General features: G+C 70.1%; 2 protein-coding genes across 4 annotated transcripts; both read right to left on the bottom strand.

The window, feature by feature from the left end:
* Positions 1 to 2255: 2255 nt before the first annotated feature.
* HCRT (hypocretin neuropeptide precursor) lies at positions 2256 to 3931 on the bottom strand. The gene is made up of 2 exons (XM_048051870.2): positions 3406 to 3931; positions 2256 to 2847 (listed from the first exon to the last, which is right to left on the bottom strand). Exons 1-2 carry the CDS (start codon positions 3667 to 3669, stop codon positions 2419 to 2421), a joined length of 693 nt encoding a protein of 230 aa, XP_047907827.1. The 5' UTR covers positions 3670 to 3931; the 3' UTR covers positions 2256 to 2418.
* Positions 3932 to 4042: 111 nt separating this feature from the next.
* On the bottom strand, positions 4043 to 16438 carry LOC106047990 (inactive phospholipase C-like protein 2). Of its 3 annotated transcripts, XM_066981396.1 has the most exons (7): positions 15760 to 16438; positions 14239 to 14387; positions 8100 to 10589; positions 7781 to 7984; positions 7212 to 7287; positions 5187 to 5296; positions 4043 to 4919 (listed from the first exon to the last, which is right to left on the bottom strand). In XM_066981396.1, the coding sequence occupies exons 1-7, from the start codon at positions 16421 to 16423 to the stop codon at positions 4734 to 4736; spliced, it is 3879 nt and encodes a 1292-aa protein (XP_066837497.1). In that variant the 5' UTR covers positions 16424 to 16438; the 3' UTR covers positions 4043 to 4733. The 3 variants fall into 3 exon arrangements, with proteins under 3 accessions (XP_066837497.1, XP_047907826.2, XP_047907824.2); XM_048051869.2 differs by lacking the exon at positions 14239 to 14387 and having other exon boundaries at positions 15760 to 15948; XM_048051867.2 differs by lacking the exons at positions 14239 to 14387; positions 15760 to 16438 and adding an exon at positions 13352 to 13646.
* Between the last annotated feature and the right edge of the window lie 298 nt (positions 16439 to 16736).

Below are 16736 nucleotides of genomic sequence, written 5' to 3'. Positions count from 1 at the left end.
AAAAGGGGAAAAAAAAAAAAAGAAAAGGGGCTTCCATGGCTTGCATTTGGGATTGGCTTTGCCGTGAAGGGGGGCACAGCCCCTGCGGCAGCAGCCAGCTCGCCTGGATGAGGGGCCCAGCGGCTGCGTGGGAGAGGCAGGGTTAATTCGCACCGCGGATCGCTGCGGCTAAAGCCCCTCTCCGTGGCAGATAAAGCCGATAAGAGACGCTTCAAACCCACAAAGCCGGACACTATTTAAAAGTGCCCGGAAGGCGGGTTCAAGCCAGTGAAAGCAGGGTGCTGTCAGGATGCAGGATGAAAGCAGGATGCTCTCAGCCACCCTCGGTCCCCGGGGGTAACCCCCTGGTGTCGGCACACCCCAGGCTCCGAGCGTCGTCTTCATCCCTCCCAGCACCGCAAGAGACCCAGATGATTTTGGGAGGCCCAGGTGATTTTGGGGAGGCGCGGGGTCAGTGCCGAACACGACCCATCCCCAGGTGGCTGCGTGGTGCTGCCGGAAGCTGGCACGTGGCACCCCAGCGTAATCCCCTCTCCAACGTGCCAGGGCTTTAATCCACCCTGGCCCCGGCACGGGGGCACGGACACGGGGAGGAGCCCAGCTCCCAGGGATGCCCCAGCACCTCCACCTGTGGGAAGCGGCCCCCAAAACCGGCAGCGTTGGACCCCTGCCCCAGAACACAGCTACCAGTGCCCACCTTTTCCAAGGACACAGCTCCAAGCTGATGCTTTGCCCCCTTGGGGCGGGCAGGGCCCTGCCAGCACCTGAGCTCCGGGAGCAAAGAACCAGCGCCCAGCACGGAGCTGGCCCGTGCAACACCGGGGTCCCCGAGGGCCATGCTGGCGGCTGCAGCGCCGTGTGCCACCAGTGTGACAAGCACGCGCCGTGCCACCGGGCCATCCCCTGGCACCGGGACCCAGCTCCGGGGGCTGCTCAGGGCAGCACCCAGCCCCTCGCTCCCATCCCCGGGCTGCTCCGGGACCGGGTGCTGCCGTTGCACCGGGTGCTGCCCACCCCGAGCCCTCCCGGTGCCGACCGTGCTGGGGGTGCTCGGCTGGGGTCTCTCTCCCCGGGGACCCCCGTGCGCCCTGGACCCCTCCCGGTGCGCCCGGTGCCGACGGTGGCGCCTCTGTCCCTGGTGCTGAGCGGGACCGGGACCCTCCCGGGGCACCGGCAGCAGGGTCCGGGACCCTCCCGGTCACCTCGGGGGCTGCACGGGGCCGGGGAACCGAGCCCGGCCGGGGGATGGAGAGCGCGGAGGGTCGCGTCCCGACGAGCCCCGGGGGGCTCCGCTGCCCCGGGCGCCCCCCCCCCCCCTCCCCGCCGCCGTCCCGGGGCGCAGCCCTACGTGTGCCATCGAAGCGGGTGGCGATGGTGTCCAGGAAGGTGTTCTGCGGAGCCAGCAACCCCTTCATCACCGGCATGGTCCCGCCGGGCCGCCCGCCCCCCCGAGGGGCTGCTCCTACTGGGCCGGGCACCGCCGCCGCCGCCCCGGGGCCCCTCCGCGGGTGCGGCCCCAACGCCGCCGGTTAATCCCGGCTCGGCTCGGCCCGGCCCGGCCCGACCCGCCCGGGGCTCCCGCTCCGCCCCCCCCCCCCCCCCCCCGCCCCGCCCCGGGCCCTGCGCGCCGCCGGCACCGGGAGGGGCTTCGGCCCCGGCAGGCACCGGCGGCACCGGGAGCCGCTCGGCAGCGCCCTGCTCGGCCCCGGGAGGCGCCGGTCCCGCTGCACCGGGACCTGCTGGGCGCCAGGAACCGAGGCACCGGGACCTGCCCTGTACCAGCCCACTCGGCACCAGGAGGCACCGACCCCGGTGTACCAGGACCTCCTCGGCACCGGGAACCGATGCACCGGGACCTGCTCGGTACCAGCCCACTCGACACCGGGGGACACCGGTCCCTGCCCGGTACCGGGACCCGGTGCGCCGGGATCTGCTCGGTTCAGGCTCTTTGGAAGGGGCAGGATCCGGCCACCCCCGGCAGCCCAGCTCCGGGATGGGACCAGCAGCAGGACACCAGCCCCAGCCCTGCTGCTGTACCCTGGAGAGCCCAGGGGCTGCAGCACCTTGGGGACCCCCCCGAGGAGGGGGGAACCCAGCGGGGACAGCCCCCACCGGAGCCCTCCCCAGGACCCTGGTGGGGGTCGGGGAGCTGGGAGCATGCAGGCACCCCAGACACCCACCCCGCTGCCTGCCCCAGGCAGAGCCGTGCCCCCGGCCCCCTCCCCAGAGACGAGGCAGAGCCCGGCAAGCTCAGGCTACCATTTATTGTAAAAGGCCAGCGGTGCCTGCGGCGCCCTGAGCAGGCTTGGCCAGGGCCCCAAGGAGGTATTTAAAAGTGCTATTTACACCGAGCGAGCGCCGGGGCGTGCGGCCCCCCCCAGGGATCCCCTCTCTGCCCCCGCAGCCCCCCCACCCAGCTCAGTAAAAGCTCTTCGCAGCTCCCCGGCTCTTGGTTGCGTCCTTCCCAGCGTGTCCCCGGCATTCCCTGGGGCTGGCGTCGGTGCCCCTCAGCGCCGGCGCTGGCTGAGCACCAGCACCCACGGCGCAGCCTGAGGCGTCGCGGCAGGTGGTGCCGGGGGGCTCCCCGCGCTTGCCCATGGTCAGGATGCCCGCGGCGTGGTTGCCGGAGCCGTGCAGCAGGCGGTAGAGGCGGCTCTGGAAGGCCGGCGGGACGCTCTTCCTCTTGCCCAGCGTGAGGATGCCGGCGGCGTGGTTGCCCATGCCGTGCAGGAGGTCGTAGATGCGGCACGAGCAGGTTTTCTGCCGGCAGCACTCGGGCAGGTTCTGGCGGGCGGCGGCCAGGGAGCAGAGCAGGAGCAGGAGCAGGAGGCAGGCGGCTCTCTGGAGCTGCCCGATAACGGCTGGCATCACTGCAGGGCACCCGCAGAGCCAGCCGGGGCTGCTGCCGTGCCCCCCCCCCAGGGCTGCCAGCACCCTGACAGTGGCTCGGCTCCCATCCACCCCACTCACTGCAGGGGCTCAGCCCCGTACCCTCAGCACCACCCTTCAGCGCTCCGGGGCACAGCCAACACCGCTCCCCTGGGCACAGAGGGGACCCCAAAGCTCCTCACTTCCCCATCCCAGCCCCCAAATCCACAGCCCCCAGCCACGCTGCCAGCAGGAGCTGGCCACGGGTACCCTCACCGTGCCGCTTACCCCATTGCAGCACACGGCAGCCCCAGGAGCACCCTCCCCTCGTCACCAAGAGCCACGGGATGAGCACCCACGCTTGGCTGACGCTGGAGCAGCGCACAGCACGCACCCAGCTCCCTCCCGAGGAGCCCGTGCAGGGCTGAGCCCCCCGCAGCTGCTCCTTGTCGGCTTTGGGGAGCCCCTGGGAGCCCCAAGGGACTGGCCCAGCCCTTGTGCACCCCGAGACCCCCAGCCCCACATCGCCGGCCCCACCTTGGCGTTCGGCACCTCCATCCTTCCCGGCGTCTTCAGGTGGCCGAGCGGCACTGGGGCATGTCCTGCCAGGACCGAGGAGCGCAGCTGCCCTGAGCTGTGCACCCTACACCGGGGCTTTATAGGGGCTGCCCCCCCCCGGCCCCCAGCCCCCGGCACAATAGCATAGCCAAAAATACCAGCGGGAGCAGCGGGGCTGGTCTCTGGGAGACGCGCACCCTTTGTTGCCGGTAGCTCGGAGACGGGCCAGGCCTTTCCCCTCATTTGCGGCTCCGCATTATGAGGGTGCAGCGTGGGGCCGGGGTGCGCGGCGCTAATGAGGCCGTAATTACCCGAGGGACCCGCGGCCGGGCCGGCACAAAGCGGCCTGAAGGTCAGCACCGGGGGAAGCGCCGTCACCGCTCCCGACAACAGGTCCGGTCCTGGTGGCCCCAATTAGGCTAATTACTGCCCCGAACAAAGGGGTGCCAGGCAGCCGCGTGGCGCGGTGACGTGCGGGGCTGGTGCCCCCTGAACCCGGCCGGTGCCGGCGGAAGGATGCGGCCCCCCCACCCCACTGCCACCCGCTGTCCTCCTCGGTGACCCCATCCCCGTCTCGCCCGGTGTGTCGGCGTGGAGAGGGAGCGGAGGGCACGGCGTGGGTCTCGCACACTTTATAAACGCTCCGCAGCCCTGGTCCGACCCCAGACCAACCCCACGCTCACCGCCCACGCCTGGGGCGTGCTCGCCCTGGGGACAAACCCAGGACAATTTCCCTGATGCCGTAGGACACATCTGCTGGCAGCTCCGGTCTGCAGCGGCCCCGCAGCCCCTGCGCCCCCCGCGAGCTGTTCCCCAGGTGCCTGCCCAGCCCCTCTGCACAGCGGGGGGGCACGGAGACACCGGGGAGGGGAAGGGACCCCCTGGAAGCAAATCCTGCAGCCCTGAGAGCAGGACCCCGCACCTGGGGTGGCTTTTTACAAGGAGGAGGGGGGTCGGGCACAGCAGGCTGGGGTGCATGCACACGGTCATTGGGGTGCCAGCAGCCCCCACTGGCCCCACAGCAAGGTGCCTGCTCTGGAAGCAGATGGGGGAGATGGATGAGACCCCAGGAGCTCAGGGGGGGCAGGCGGGAGTGGGGACCCCCCCCCCCCCAACTCCCTGCCATGCCCAGAGCGGGTCCCCAAGCGGGCACACCGCTGCGCCAGCCCCACTGCGACCTGCACCCTGCCCATTTTCATCCCTGTCCCAAAACAAGCCGCGGGCAGGCTGGGGCTCTCCGGTCCTGGTCCCCGCAAGCGGGGCTGCTCCATCGGGCCCCCCCCACCCCCCCCAGCCCCAGGCCGGGGTCAGCAGGACGCCGTGTCGCCACCTCCTTCTGCCTCGGGGATGGGCTCCAGCGGGGCGCGCAGCCGGGAGGCCTCGGGCGAGGCCGAGCCGTTCCTGCCGATGCCGCAGGACTGCCCGGCGTTGTGGATCTGCCAGAGGTTGTCCAGCGCCTCCGCCTTGGCGTGCTTCAGGAGGTCGGCCTGGCCCTGCCACGGGGGGGGAGAGGCTGTCAGGGGACGTGGCCGTGGGCGTGCGGGGTCCCAGCGTGCCACCTCCAGCCCCCGTTTGTGCCACGCAGCCACGGGCCCACGAGGGGCAGCGGGGAATTGCTGGGTACGGGCGCATCGCGGACCAGGAACGGCCCCAGAGCATCCCCCCAGAGCATCCCCCCGGTGCCAGTGCCCAAGTTCTTGGCACAGTGGTGGGGAGGGATGGCGGTGGTGGTGATGGCCACGGCGCCGTCCCCCCCTCACCTTCAGGACGGTGATGTTCCAGGCGAAGCTCTCCAGCGCCTTCTGCAGCTTCCGTCCCCGCAGCCCCTCCTTGGCCTCAATGCGGTGCAGCTCCTTGTGGAAGTCCATGCCTGGGAAAGGGGCACACGAGGGGGGGGGGGGGGGCACGCTCAGGACCACGGGGTACGGGGACAGCCAGCGCCCACGAGGGACGGGGACCGGCTGCCTTTCTCCCACGGCTGCCTGGGCTCCCCAGTGCATCGCTGGGCACCGCGGGTGGTCTCGGCAGCCCCGAGCCCCCTCCACTTGGGGAACGTGGTCCCAACGCAGCCCCCACCAGCTCGCCACCCCCCTCAGCCACAGCCCTTGGTGGGTTCGGATCTTGGGGGACGCGGGGGTCTGGACGTTCAGCAGTTACCCCGGGGGGGCAGATGCACGGCTCCTGCACGCTGCAGCCCACCCAGGGGGGCACAGAGCGGGGCCGCCGGGCCCCCCCCGTGCCGTAGCGCGGGCCCCCGCACCGTGCACCGCGTGATGTCCTCGTGAGCGGGTGCTATATTTACCCCTCCCTGACGCAGCACCGGCTCCGGGCCCACACGAGGGCTCCCACACACGCCTGCTCGCCCCCGTGCTGTCAATCAGCTCGCCCCCACCCTGCACCCCCAAGCCCTGCCACCAGCACCCCCAGAACCCCCCCCCCCCTCCCAGTACCCAAAGCCGTGCCGGGACCACTGGGGCTCATCCACGGCACAGCCAAGGGTGTGAAAGCAGGGAGCAGCACCCGGGAACGGGGGTCAGGGTGGCAGCCCCCCAACGTGGGGGAGTCGGTAGCAGCAGCTGCACGCCCCAAAGACCCCTGCCCTCAGGCAGGACAAGGGGCACGGGGGCAATGCCCACCCCCAGCAGCCCAACGGAGGGGCTCCCGTGGCCAAAGCGGTGCCGGCGGGCGCAGAGCCCACCCGCAGCCCCCCAGCCCCCCTCGCAGGCGCTCCCCCCCCGTCGCTGGCAGCGGCGGCGGAGCCGAAAGCCAAATGCTCGGCGAGGTTTCCGGGCTGCCGAGCCGCCAAGGAACAAACAGGGCTGCTGGCAGCGAGGCCGGCACCCGCTGGGGGTGGCGGAGCGGGGCCCCCTCCTTCCTCCCCGGCCCCTCCAGCTCCTGGCAGCTCTCCCAGCCCCGCGGGGTGCCCACACGAAGCACCGGGGCCAGCAGACCCCCGCGCACCCTGCAAGCATCCAAGGATGCCCCTACAGCGCATGGGGTCCCAGTCCACCTTACCGGTGCGTACTGGGAGCACTGGGACATGCTGGGAGCGGGGCTGGGGTCCTGGGCAGCTGCGGGTGCAGGGGGCAGGATGGGACACGGGGAGGGTGCACGGGGGGGGGGGGGGACCGGGGCAGGCTGCCAGCAGCACCTGCCTGTGTGGGTTCAGCCATGTGTCTTTGAAGTCATAACATTCAGTTGCCACTTCTACCGTCAGCCCCAGTCTGTTATTTCTGATGCTAATTATATTCCGGCGTTTGGCAGCTAATGACTCTTCTCCGCTTCCTCATCAGCCTCCTCCGCTCCGCTCGCTCCCTCCCAGCCCTGCCCGCGCAGCCCCTGCAGCCCCCCCATCCCCAGCAGTGCTCCCCCCGGGGGGGGGACACAGCCTCTGCAGCCCCCCATCCCCAGCAGTGCTCCCCTGGGGCACGCAGCCCCTGCACCTTCCCGCTCCCTGCCTTCTCTCCTTGCAGCGCATCCAGGACATGGGAAAAACGCAGAGCTGGACCCCCCCCGATGGAAATCTCCCCCCACGCCAGCCGGGTGCTGACCTCCAGCTGCAGCACGCACCCAGCCGGGGCACCCCCACGTACCCCCCCTTGCCCCTCACCAGGCACGGCAGCACGCTTGGCACCGCCCGTGCACGGATCCGGAGCCCGGTGCCGGATTGATCCGATCCCTGCAGGGGGACACACGTCCTCAGGGGGCTTGGAAGCACCCCCCCCCCCCCATTTCTGGCACCCCTGGAACATGCTCCAGCTCTGGGGTCACCCCCCCGCACCCACCTGCCTGCTGCGCCTGGATGAGCTTGCTGTGCACCGCGTCGGCGGACTCGATCAGCGTCCGGCTGGTCTGGATCATCTGGGGACAGAGGGGCACCCCGAGGTGCTGAGCAGCCCCCCCACCCTCCCCCACCCCACATCCCACCCCACGCACCCTGCCCGCCGAGAGGATGGGGAGAAAAGGGGGCGGGAGGGTCTGGCTGGGGGTCCCCCTGGCACGGTGCAGCCAGGTGCGGTGCAGCCAGCGCCTGGCCGGCGGCCAGGTCCCCCTGCAACACAAAGGAAGGAAGCGGCTCCGGCTTCGGCTCTTAACGGGATTCCTCCCGCCGGGCGGCCCCGCAGGATGCCCCGTGAGCCAGATGGGGCCTGCGGGGTCCCGGGTCTGCGGGGTCCCGGGTCTGCGGGGGTCCCTCGGGGCATCTCCCAGCCGGTCCCCCCCTTGCACCGCGATGGATCCGGTGATTTTTTGGGGACCCCACCCTGGGGCTGCCCCACGCACGCAGCTGTAGGCGAGGCAGGATGGTGCTGCTGGTGCTGCCGGCCCCACTGAGCGTCCCCATCCCGCAGCTTACCGTCTCGTAGGCGGTGAGGACCTTGCGCAGCAGGTCGGGGATGGGGCCCTGCGCCTCCATGGCGGGGTACTGCTCTGCCAGGTTGAGGGTGACGCTGGGCGCGCTGTCGCTGTGCAGCAGCCACGCCGCCACCGTCAGGATGCACTGCTTCATGTTGGCGGCGGGCGTCAGGCCGCACAGCTCCTTGAAGGAGACCAACGCGTTCTGCGGGCAGAGACCGGCGTCAGGGGATGCGGAGCACCCCCAGGACCTCCTCCCCCCCGGCCCAGCACCATCCTCCTCCCCAAAAACCCGCGGTGCCCCTGCCGGGTCTTGGTACCTGCACGTTCTCCCGCAGGTCGGTGGCCTCCCGCAGGGGCTGGGTGGCCGTCCGGAAGACCTCATCGATGGCCTTGATGCCGGTGGCCTTGGTGGAGGTGTACTCCCGCACCCGGCGGCCCCGGCGCCCCGCCAGCCCCCGGCGGTGCCCCTTGCCCCCGCCGCGGCGGTCGGTGATGGCCACGTGCACGAAGAGGGTGGCGTGGGGCAAGGGCTCCCCGGCCAGAGACTGGAGGGGGACGTGGCGGTACCCGGGCTGCAGGCACTCGAAGGGGATGGTGTACTGGGCGATGAACTCGTCCCCGATGTAGTCGTCGTCCAGCACGACGAAGCGCAGCACGGCCAGCTCGGGGAGGTTGATCTGGAACTCCAGGCTCTCGTCGAAGACGGGGTTGTCCCCGCTCTGCAGGGCCGTCTTGGTGCGGTGCTCGGCGCAGTCGGCCGGGATGCCGTGGATCTCGGCGCAGACGTAGGGCTCCACCACCTCCCCCTTGGCCCCCGAGCCCTTGGGCTTGGGCAGGTTCTGCCCGCTGATGACCTTGAGGTGCAGGAGCTGGGCGGGCACCCCGGGCAATGAGTCCTTGGCGTTGGCCCTGAAGTAGGAGACCTCCTCCCGCATGATGGCGGGGCGCAGGACGTAGCCGCAAGCCCCGTTCTGCCGGAACCAGCCCGCGTTCAGGTCCATCATGAGCCCCGGCGTCTGGTAGTTCATGGCCACCATCTGGCAGCCGCACTTCCAGAAGTCCTGCGGGTTCATGTTGCTGGCGTCGATGCGCATGGGGCTGGGGTAGACGCGGGAGAGGAACCGCTTGTTGTAGCTCACCAGCTCCGCCGGGCACTCGTTGGCGAAGCGGCCGGCCTCCACCTCGCTGAAGGAGCACATCTCCCAGTAGCGCTGCCCGCGCCGCGAGCTCTCGAAGTCCTGGAAGGGGACGGCTTGGCAGAGGCTCACCAGCTCCGAGAGCTCCCGGCTGAGCCGCGCTCGCCGCGGGCCCCCTCCCTCCGCCACCTCCCGGTCCTCCTGGCCCAGCCTCCGCGCCAGCTCCCAGCCTTCCTCCTCGTCCGACACCTCCCCTTCGCTGTCCTCGCAGCCGGGCGGCAGCTTCTTGCCCTTGATGAGGATGCGGCCCTTGAGCTGCTCCGGGGAGGGCAGGTAGGAGGCGGCGGGGTCGGGCGGCTCCAGGTAGAGCTTCTCGCCCAGCGTCTTGCGCAGGCACTGGGCGGCCAGGCGCTGCTGGGCGGCCGAGCAGCGCACCACCAGGCAGAGGATGAGGGGGTAGGCGGAGGCGGTGAAGGCGTGCTGGTCGATCAGCCCCACCACGGTGCGGAAGGGCACGCAGGAGGCCCCCGAGGGGCTGGTGTAGACCACGGGCTCGCCGTCGGGGCCGTCCCACAGCACCAGCTCGATGCTGCGGCAGCCCAGCCCCAGGGCGCTGATGTAGCCGCTGATGTCCGAGCGGCCCCAGAAGTTGTCCTCCAGCAGGCAGGCGCTGTGGGCAGAGCTGATGTAGTAGTGCGAGAGGGGCTGCGCCATGTCCTGGCACACCTTGCGGTGCTGCGGGTCGAAGATGGAGCAGTCGGAGGAGAGCAGGTAGCGGGTGAAGCCGTCGATGGCCAGGTAGCCCTTCTCCCGGCCCTCCTTGGAGGGCTCGTACTTGCTGACGATCTCCAGGCACTTCTCCTCCGTCACCCCCTCCATGCCCTGCTCCACCTCCAGGAACATCAGCAGGTCCTTGAGGCCCAGGTACTCCTTGTTGCTGGAGAACTGCACCAGCAGGAAGAAGATCTCGGGGCGGGTGCAGAGCTCGCAGTACGCCTCCACGAAGAGGTCGCAGGCCACCTCGGCGCCGGGGCGCTCACCGGCTTTCTGCAGCTCCTTGAACTTGAGCTCGATGGTGGACACCTTCATGCCCGGGTTGAGCGCTTTGATGAGCTGCACGGCCCGGGGCACGGGGATGCGGCCGGACTTCTCCAGGTCGGCGAGGTCAAAGACGGAGGAGATCCAGGAGGTCCGCAGGCTGGGGTGGCCGGTCCCCGGCGCCTCGGGCGTGTGCTTCCCGTAGGACACCAGGTACCGGAGCCCCATCACCCAGGCGCTCACCACGTCGGCCGAGCTGGCCACCAAGTCCAGGGACTCGTAGTTCTCTCCGTAGATGATGGAGAAGGCGCACTCGTCGGGGAACTGGTCGGAGAGGCCGTTGCTGCGCAGGATGGGGGTCTTCTTGCCCACCCGCACCTCTTTCACCGACTTGATCTCAATCTTGGCCTTCTCCGAGTCCTTCTTGGAGGGCTCCCAGCGCACGGAGCGCATGTCGGCGTCCAGCACGAAGAAGCGGCTGTACATGCGGGAGTTGGAGCGCACCTTCTTCAGCTCGCAGCCCTCCAGCATGAAGGAGATGCAGGCGGCCGTGCTGTTGATCTTCCGGTCGTTGGGCATGGTGCTGAACGAGACTGTCTTCTTCTTCTGCATGGGTCGCTGCCGAGAGCCATCCTGCCGGGGGGGGGGAAGAGGGCAGAGCCATCAGAGCAACGCACCGTGCACCCACCGGTCCCCCCGCAATCCCCACCCTAGCTCCGATACGCAGCGAGGGGCCCTGGGGTGCCCCCGCATCGTGCAAAGCCCAGCCTGGTCCCCCTGAACCCTCTCCCCCCCCCCATCCCAAAGGCTGGGAGCCGGCTCCAGCCGGGGCCTCCCCCACTGCCAGGCTTATTTTAACTCCGTGTTCCTTCCTTCCTTCCTTCCTGCTCCCGGCCGTGAGCCGGATCCTTCCCCACCGCTCGCTCACCCTCTGGGGCACAGCCGCGCACAGGCATGGTCCCCATCGTCCTGGGGTCTGGGGACACGGGATGGGAAAGGGCCTCCTGGCAGGACCCCCCCATGCCCACACCAGCCCCATGCCCCAGAGGGACACACACCGTGGCCCCCCCTGCACCCTCGGGAGACCAGCTCCAGGCAGCAGAGGAAAAAAGGCTCCCCCGAGGCAGGGAAGGGGAGACCCTGTTACCAAAAGGGTCGGAGGAGGCGGGGGATAGGGGGAACAGCAGGGCTGGGAGCATATTATGGGTTGGATTTCATTAAGTAGTGCAGCAGGGAGGAGGTTTAATCCACTTCTTCAAGATTATGGTGAGTCACCTCTAATCTGGCGGTGCCTCCGGCACATGCAGGCTCTTCCCAGCTGCCAGGGCTTGGGGACGATGGGGTGTCCCCTCCGGCACCCTGAGAGCTTTCACACCTCCACGGCGCAGCTGTTGCAGCCTGGGCTAAGAGCCCAGGCACAGATTTCATGGTGTTTCACCCCAAACGGTCTCCATTTACCCTTGTGGGGACAGGCAGCCAGCTCCAGCCACGGGTGCCCAGGGCGCAATGCCCCAGGGAAGAGGAAACCGGCTCCAGCCCCCAGCCCCTTTTTAGAGCTGGCTGGATTCTGCTGGGTCAGGGGGAGACATCACACTGGGCACAGTGAAGGACCCAGCTCAGCCTCTGCGGGATGGGGAGGTGGGCACAGGGCAGGGCTCGGGTGGGAGATCCCCCTGGGACGGTCACCCCAGGGCTGAGCCGCCGTGCCGGGTGCGGAGGGTTCAGCGGCAGGCTGTGCCATCGCCAGCCCTGCGGGGACGGACCCGGCGGCTGAGCCATCTGCACCGCCACCACGACGCTTCCTGCGAGCAGCAATCTGAGCGCACCACTGCCTCGCGGCACCAGGCCCGGCCCCGCGCCCGCCCCGCTCGCAGGGTGACCGCTGGCAGCGGGGAGCACGGCGCAGGACCCGCACCCGCACCCCTCCGTGCCCGCACCCCACCCCAGTGCGCACCCCACCCCTGCACCGGGCCCCAGAGCAGAAAACAGGAAATCCATCCGGAAAGGAAACGCGGGGCGGGGGGCCTGCTCGCACCCAGCGGCCGCCGGGACCTGCCTCCAGCTGTGCCGGAGCCTGCCCTCGCCCACCGCAGGCAGCCGAAACCCACCCCTCCAGCACCGGCTCCGCTCCCACGGCCGGCGAGCCCTCGGCGTGCACCACGGGGTGCGATGCTCGAGCATCTCCCGGTGCCTCCTGCGGCCGAATGCGTTCCCGCCTTGCCCCTGCAGCCCACTGGGTTCAGGCAGAGGGAGAGAAAAGCCGCTGCTCGCAGGCAGCCCGTTGTGCTGGCGTGCTCCAAGCTGGCTGACCTGGGGATGCTCGGCGAGGCACGGGTGCGAGCGGTGCAGGCGGCGCTCCCTGGGGTGCTAAGTAGGTCAGTAACAGAGGCAGGAGAACGCGGTGCCTGGAGTCGGGAGAGTCCCTGCCACCGCCCACGGGGAGCACGGAGGATCCCGGCTGCAGGGCACGGCTCTGGAGTGGGGCATGGTGCACGCTGTGCTGCCGCTCACATCGCACCCGTACAGTCCTGCTCGGTGGAGGGGAGCTGCCAAATCCCACGCCGCTGGTGACGCTGCCCACCATGCCCACCATGCCCACCATGCCCGTGCCGACGCCGAGTGCTGGCAGCCAGCTGGGCACGGATGGCACGTCCCAACCCACCTCCCTGCACCCTGCCCAGCTCAGCAGCGTGTGCTCAGCACCACTTTAGCCAATTACCTCCCGTCGTTAGTGCCCTGGCGAGCACGGCAGCCCTAACCCCAGCCGCCGCGTGACCCCGCTCGTTACGCAGCTAAACGAGCACACCGGGATGCGCCCATCGGGCCACGGACCTGCCGGGTATCCCCAGGGGGGGTCTCCAGCAGCGCAGCGGCTTCTGATGGTAGGAAATAGAGAAACCGAAAGCCTCTGGGGCTGAGGTGCCTTGGAAGGAGCTGCAGCTCTGCTGCCTGGCGGAGGGGAGCGGGACGCCTTGTCCCTACGGCACTGTTCCTGGGTCTGGCTGGGACACGCCGCAGCCACGTCCCGCGCGCCGGTTCTCCCCGCTGCCCCAGTCCCCGGGGCAGAGCAGGGATGTGGGCAGGCAGCAGCGGAGCGGAGGCAGCGGGAGGCCAGGCACAGCCAGGGCTTTTCTACAGTCATTTGTTCCCTGCCAAGAAGACAGAGAGTGACACATCCACTCCCCGCGGCACCAGCTGCCGCTACCCAGCGAGGGGCTGCTGGAGCCCGGGCCCCGTGCGGAGGCACCGGCGCTGCTCCTGGGGCTCGGGCAGGAAGGGGATGGCCCCACTCATGGGGGGCAGGACAGCAGGGTGCTGGGGAAGGGCCATATCCTGAAGTGGGGAGAAACAGACCCGGTACCCCCAAGGCCCCCTCCAGCATCCTCCCTACTCACCAGCCCCCCAAACTCTTCTGCTTCCAGCCTGGAGAAGAAAGCAGGGAACAGGTCCTCGAGCCAGGACGCCGGGACAGCAGCCTCCCTGCTCTCCGTCCCCCACGAAGCCGCTCTCTGCAGTCCCATCGCTGCACAGGGCCAGCTCCAGCACCACCCCGTACTGGTCCTGAGCTCCCCCGGCCCCAGCACAGCCGCTGATTCTACTTTCAGATTCACTCCTCCAGCCTTTTCTGGAAATCCCATAAAATAACAGAGCCTGCGGCTCTTCCCACATGTGCTTCCACTTAGTCACCAGCCGGTCTCTGCCCGTCCCGCTGCCCCACAGCCCGCAATCAATCTGTGCCCTTGGTCCAAGCTGGGGGCACAGAGGCCCCCCCCCAGCCCTGCGTGGGCACAGAGGGGGGACAGCAAGCTGTGACACCAGGGCAGAGCCCTGCAGCATGGGAACAGCCTCAGCGTCCCCCAGGGATTTGGGGCCAAGCAGCTGCTCCCCAGGTCCTGCCAAGCACAGCCCCTGGGGGCAAGGACACGGGGTTCCGTGGGAACCCAGACCTCCTGGGGGGCCCCAGGGACCCTTCCCGATGCCACCACCCTCTCGCCAGCCGCTGTGCAGAGCCCTGGGTGGGGTTTTTGGGGAGGCAGCAGCTCCCCGCTGACCGCCCCCATGAGCTGGGGCAGAGCCAGGGCTTTGGGGTCCCTGCTGCTGGGTGGGGGGGGGGCTGGCGGAGGACAGGCTGTCCCCTGTCCCTGCTGAGGGATGCAGGAGCCTCTCTGGGGACACGAGCAGGACTGCCGTGTCCAAATGGGAATGGTAGAGGAGGGCGAGTGGCCGGTGCCCACACAGTCCCACGGGCAGCGCGCCCACCTCGCTGTCCCCACAGCCTCACCTGAGAGAGGAGCTCAGCCCGGTCGGGGTGTAAGGCACAGCCCCAGGAACTCAGAGCTGTGGGATCCAGCACCACGGAGAGATGGGGACCTGCAGCAGGGAAAGCCCAAGCCCGGAGGGTCTCGGAGACGTGTGACGGACCAGAAGAGGCTGGGGGACAACATCCCGCATTGGCATCCTCCACCGCCAGTGTGACCCCCACTGGCACTTGCTCTGGGTCACCCAACCTTCCCCTAAGGCCAAATCCTGCGGTGATGCACAGCAGGGACGGGGGGATGCACCCAGCCGAGAGGCAAGCGAAGGGGAGCAGCAGCCCTGGCACATTTGCCTCCAGCTTGCACAGCACCCCGCAGCCTCTCCCAGTGGCAGAGCCTGGGCTGCGGGGGGGGGGACAGGAGACCCCACGAGGTCCCCGAGCACACACTGCACACCGACACGGGCCTTTGTGGCTGCAGGAGCTCAGGGAGGTCCCCTCGGCATCCCGGTGTGGGGCACAGCCCGGCCACCCCGCAGCGGTTTGCAGCAGGAGCCCAGCCAGGGGCAGGGGGACCCCAAAGGCACCCGACGCCCCCCGCCCAGGTCTCTGGGGCACGAGGCCAGGGCTGGGCGGGCAGCACGGGAACAGCCCCCACGCGGGGTATTAATAGTACCGGAGCTCTACCGGCTTAAAATAGGCTGCCAGGAGTGGGGAGGCGGGTCCCGGGCGGACGCGACCTATTGTGTCAGTGAGCAACGCCGACGTAAGCGCAATTAGGGGGGCTGATTTAGAAAAAACACACGCGTGAGCCCCCCCTGCCCACTGGCACGGGGGAGCCCAGCCCCCCCCCCCCCCAGACCCACAGCACCCTTGGTCCCCCCACCCGGCCGTGGCTCGGCTCTCGGGAGGTCACGGGAGCTGGGCCCGAGGCTCGATGCGAGGGAACGCAGGAAGATGCTCAGGAGCAGGCAGCACCCATGGGTGCCCCCACGCAGGAGGGGGTGATGCTGGGGTGCGATGCCCATCGCAGGGGCAGCATGGCCGTGCAGGGAGCTCACAGGGTGGGGGCTACGTGGGGGCGATTCCCAGCCGGGCACGGACAACAGGCCTGGCCTGGGGAGCGCACAAAGGGGTTTGCCCTTGGGGGACCCAGGCTGCCGGCAGGGCGAGGGGACGCGGTGCCAGCGCTGGTGGGAGCAGCACCCAGCACTGCACCAGCACCCAGCCGGGCGGCATCCCCGGCCCTACGCCCCCACCGGCCGGGGGAACCGGGGGCAGCGGCTCCCCGCCACCGCCCCTGGACCCCCAGGGATGTTGGGGGGGCGCTCAGAGGGCACCGGGGGCTGCGGGAACCGGCACAGAACCGGCTCCGGGGAACCTCTGCTCGCTCCGGCCGGGCCGGGCTCCGAAGCACCGAGCCCCGCGCAGGTACCGGCCGGTGCCGGGGGCTGGGGCGAGCAACCGGGGCATCCCGGTGTGTGTGGCGGGGGGGGGCGGTGAACCGGGAGGAACCGGGAGGGCTCGGGGCAGGGCGCGGGCTCTCACCTTCATGATGCTGGCGCGGGGCGCGGCGGGCGCGGGGCTCCGCTCCACCGAGTCCTCGCGGCTGCTGCTGCCCGAGCCCGAACCGGGGCTGCCGCCGCCGCCGCCGCCGCCGCTGCGGGGCCCGTTGGGCAGCGGCACGGCGGGGCGGGGCGAGCCCGGCGGCGGGGCGCCCCGGGGCCCCTCCGCCATCCCCGCCGCACCAGGGCAGCGGCCGCCGCGGGGCCCCGGGCGCCCCGGTGCCTGCGCCCGCCGCCGCCGCCGCTGCTGCTGCGGGCTCGGTGGCGGAGCGGGAGGGAGGCGGGGACGGGCCGGGGCCGGGGCCGGGGGCGGAGACGGAGACGGCGCGGTTCCCCCCCACCTCCTCTTCCTCCTCCTCCTCCTCCTCCTCCTCCTCGTCCTGCCCGCCCCGGGCTGCAGCGGAGCACGGCGGGGAGCGGGGCCGGGCACCGGGCACCGGCACCCCCAGGGCCTCCGCCCAGCGCTGCAGCGCATGGTCTTGGTGGCCGCCCCAAAGCGCCGGGCCCCCGGCCAAGCCTGCACCCGGCAGCTTGGTCCTAAATGAGCCTGCAGCCTGGTACCCAAAGCCAGCCCGGTACCCAAAGCCACCCTGGCATCCCGCAGTTCGGTACCCAAAGCCAGCCCGGTGCCCCAACCCAGCCCACATCTTGCAGCCTGGTGCTCAAAGCGATCTTGCACCCTGCAGCCTGGCACCCAAACCCAGCCCGAATCTTGCAGCCTGGTGCTCAGGTTGATCTTGCACCCTGCAGCCTGGTTCCTGAAAGGAGCTTGCACCCTGGCATCCTGCAGCCTGGTACCCAAAGCCAGCCTGGTACTTAAACCAAGCCTGCAGCCTGCAGCCCGGTACCCAAAGCCAGCCCGCATTTTGCAGCCTGGTGCTCAGACAGACCTTGCATCCTGCAGCCTGGTACCTGAAACCTTGCACCCTGGCATCCTGCAGCCCAGTACCCAAACCCAGC

Source organism: Anser cygnoides, chromosome 22, assembly GCF_040182565.1.
Source record: "Anser cygnoides isolate HZ-2024a breed goose chromosome 22, Taihu_goose_T2T_genome, whole genome shotgun sequence".
Classification (NCBI taxonomy): Eukaryota; Metazoa; Chordata; class Aves; order Anseriformes; family Anatidae; genus Anser; species Anser cygnoides.
Note: the sequence above shows the minus strand (reverse complement) of the source record. Positions and strands in the feature narration are given on the sequence as shown.

Excerpts from the sequence above, each read along its gene's own strand:
- HCRT (XM_048051870.2), bottom strand. The coding sequence starts at position 3,669 with ATGAGGGGAAAGGCCTGGCCCGTCTCCGAGCTACCGGCAACAAAGGGT. Across the intron at positions 2,848-3,405 it reads TGGAGGTGCCGAACGCCAAG|CTCCAGAGAGCCGCCTGCCT; the intron begins GTGGGGCCGGCG and ends GTTATCGGGCAG.
- LOC106047990 (XM_066981396.1), bottom strand. The coding sequence starts at position 16,423 with ATGTGGGCTGGGTTGGGGCACCGGGCTGGCTTTGGGTACCGAACTGCG. Across the intron at positions 10,590-14,238 it reads GGGCTGAGCTCCTCTCTCAG|GATGGCTCTCGGCAGCGACC; the intron begins GTGAGGCTGTGG and ends CCCCCCCGGCAG. Across the intron at positions 7,288-7,780 it reads TCCTCACCGCCTACGAGACG|ATGATCCAGACCAGCCGGAC; the intron begins GTAAGCTGCGGG and ends CTCTGTCCCCAG.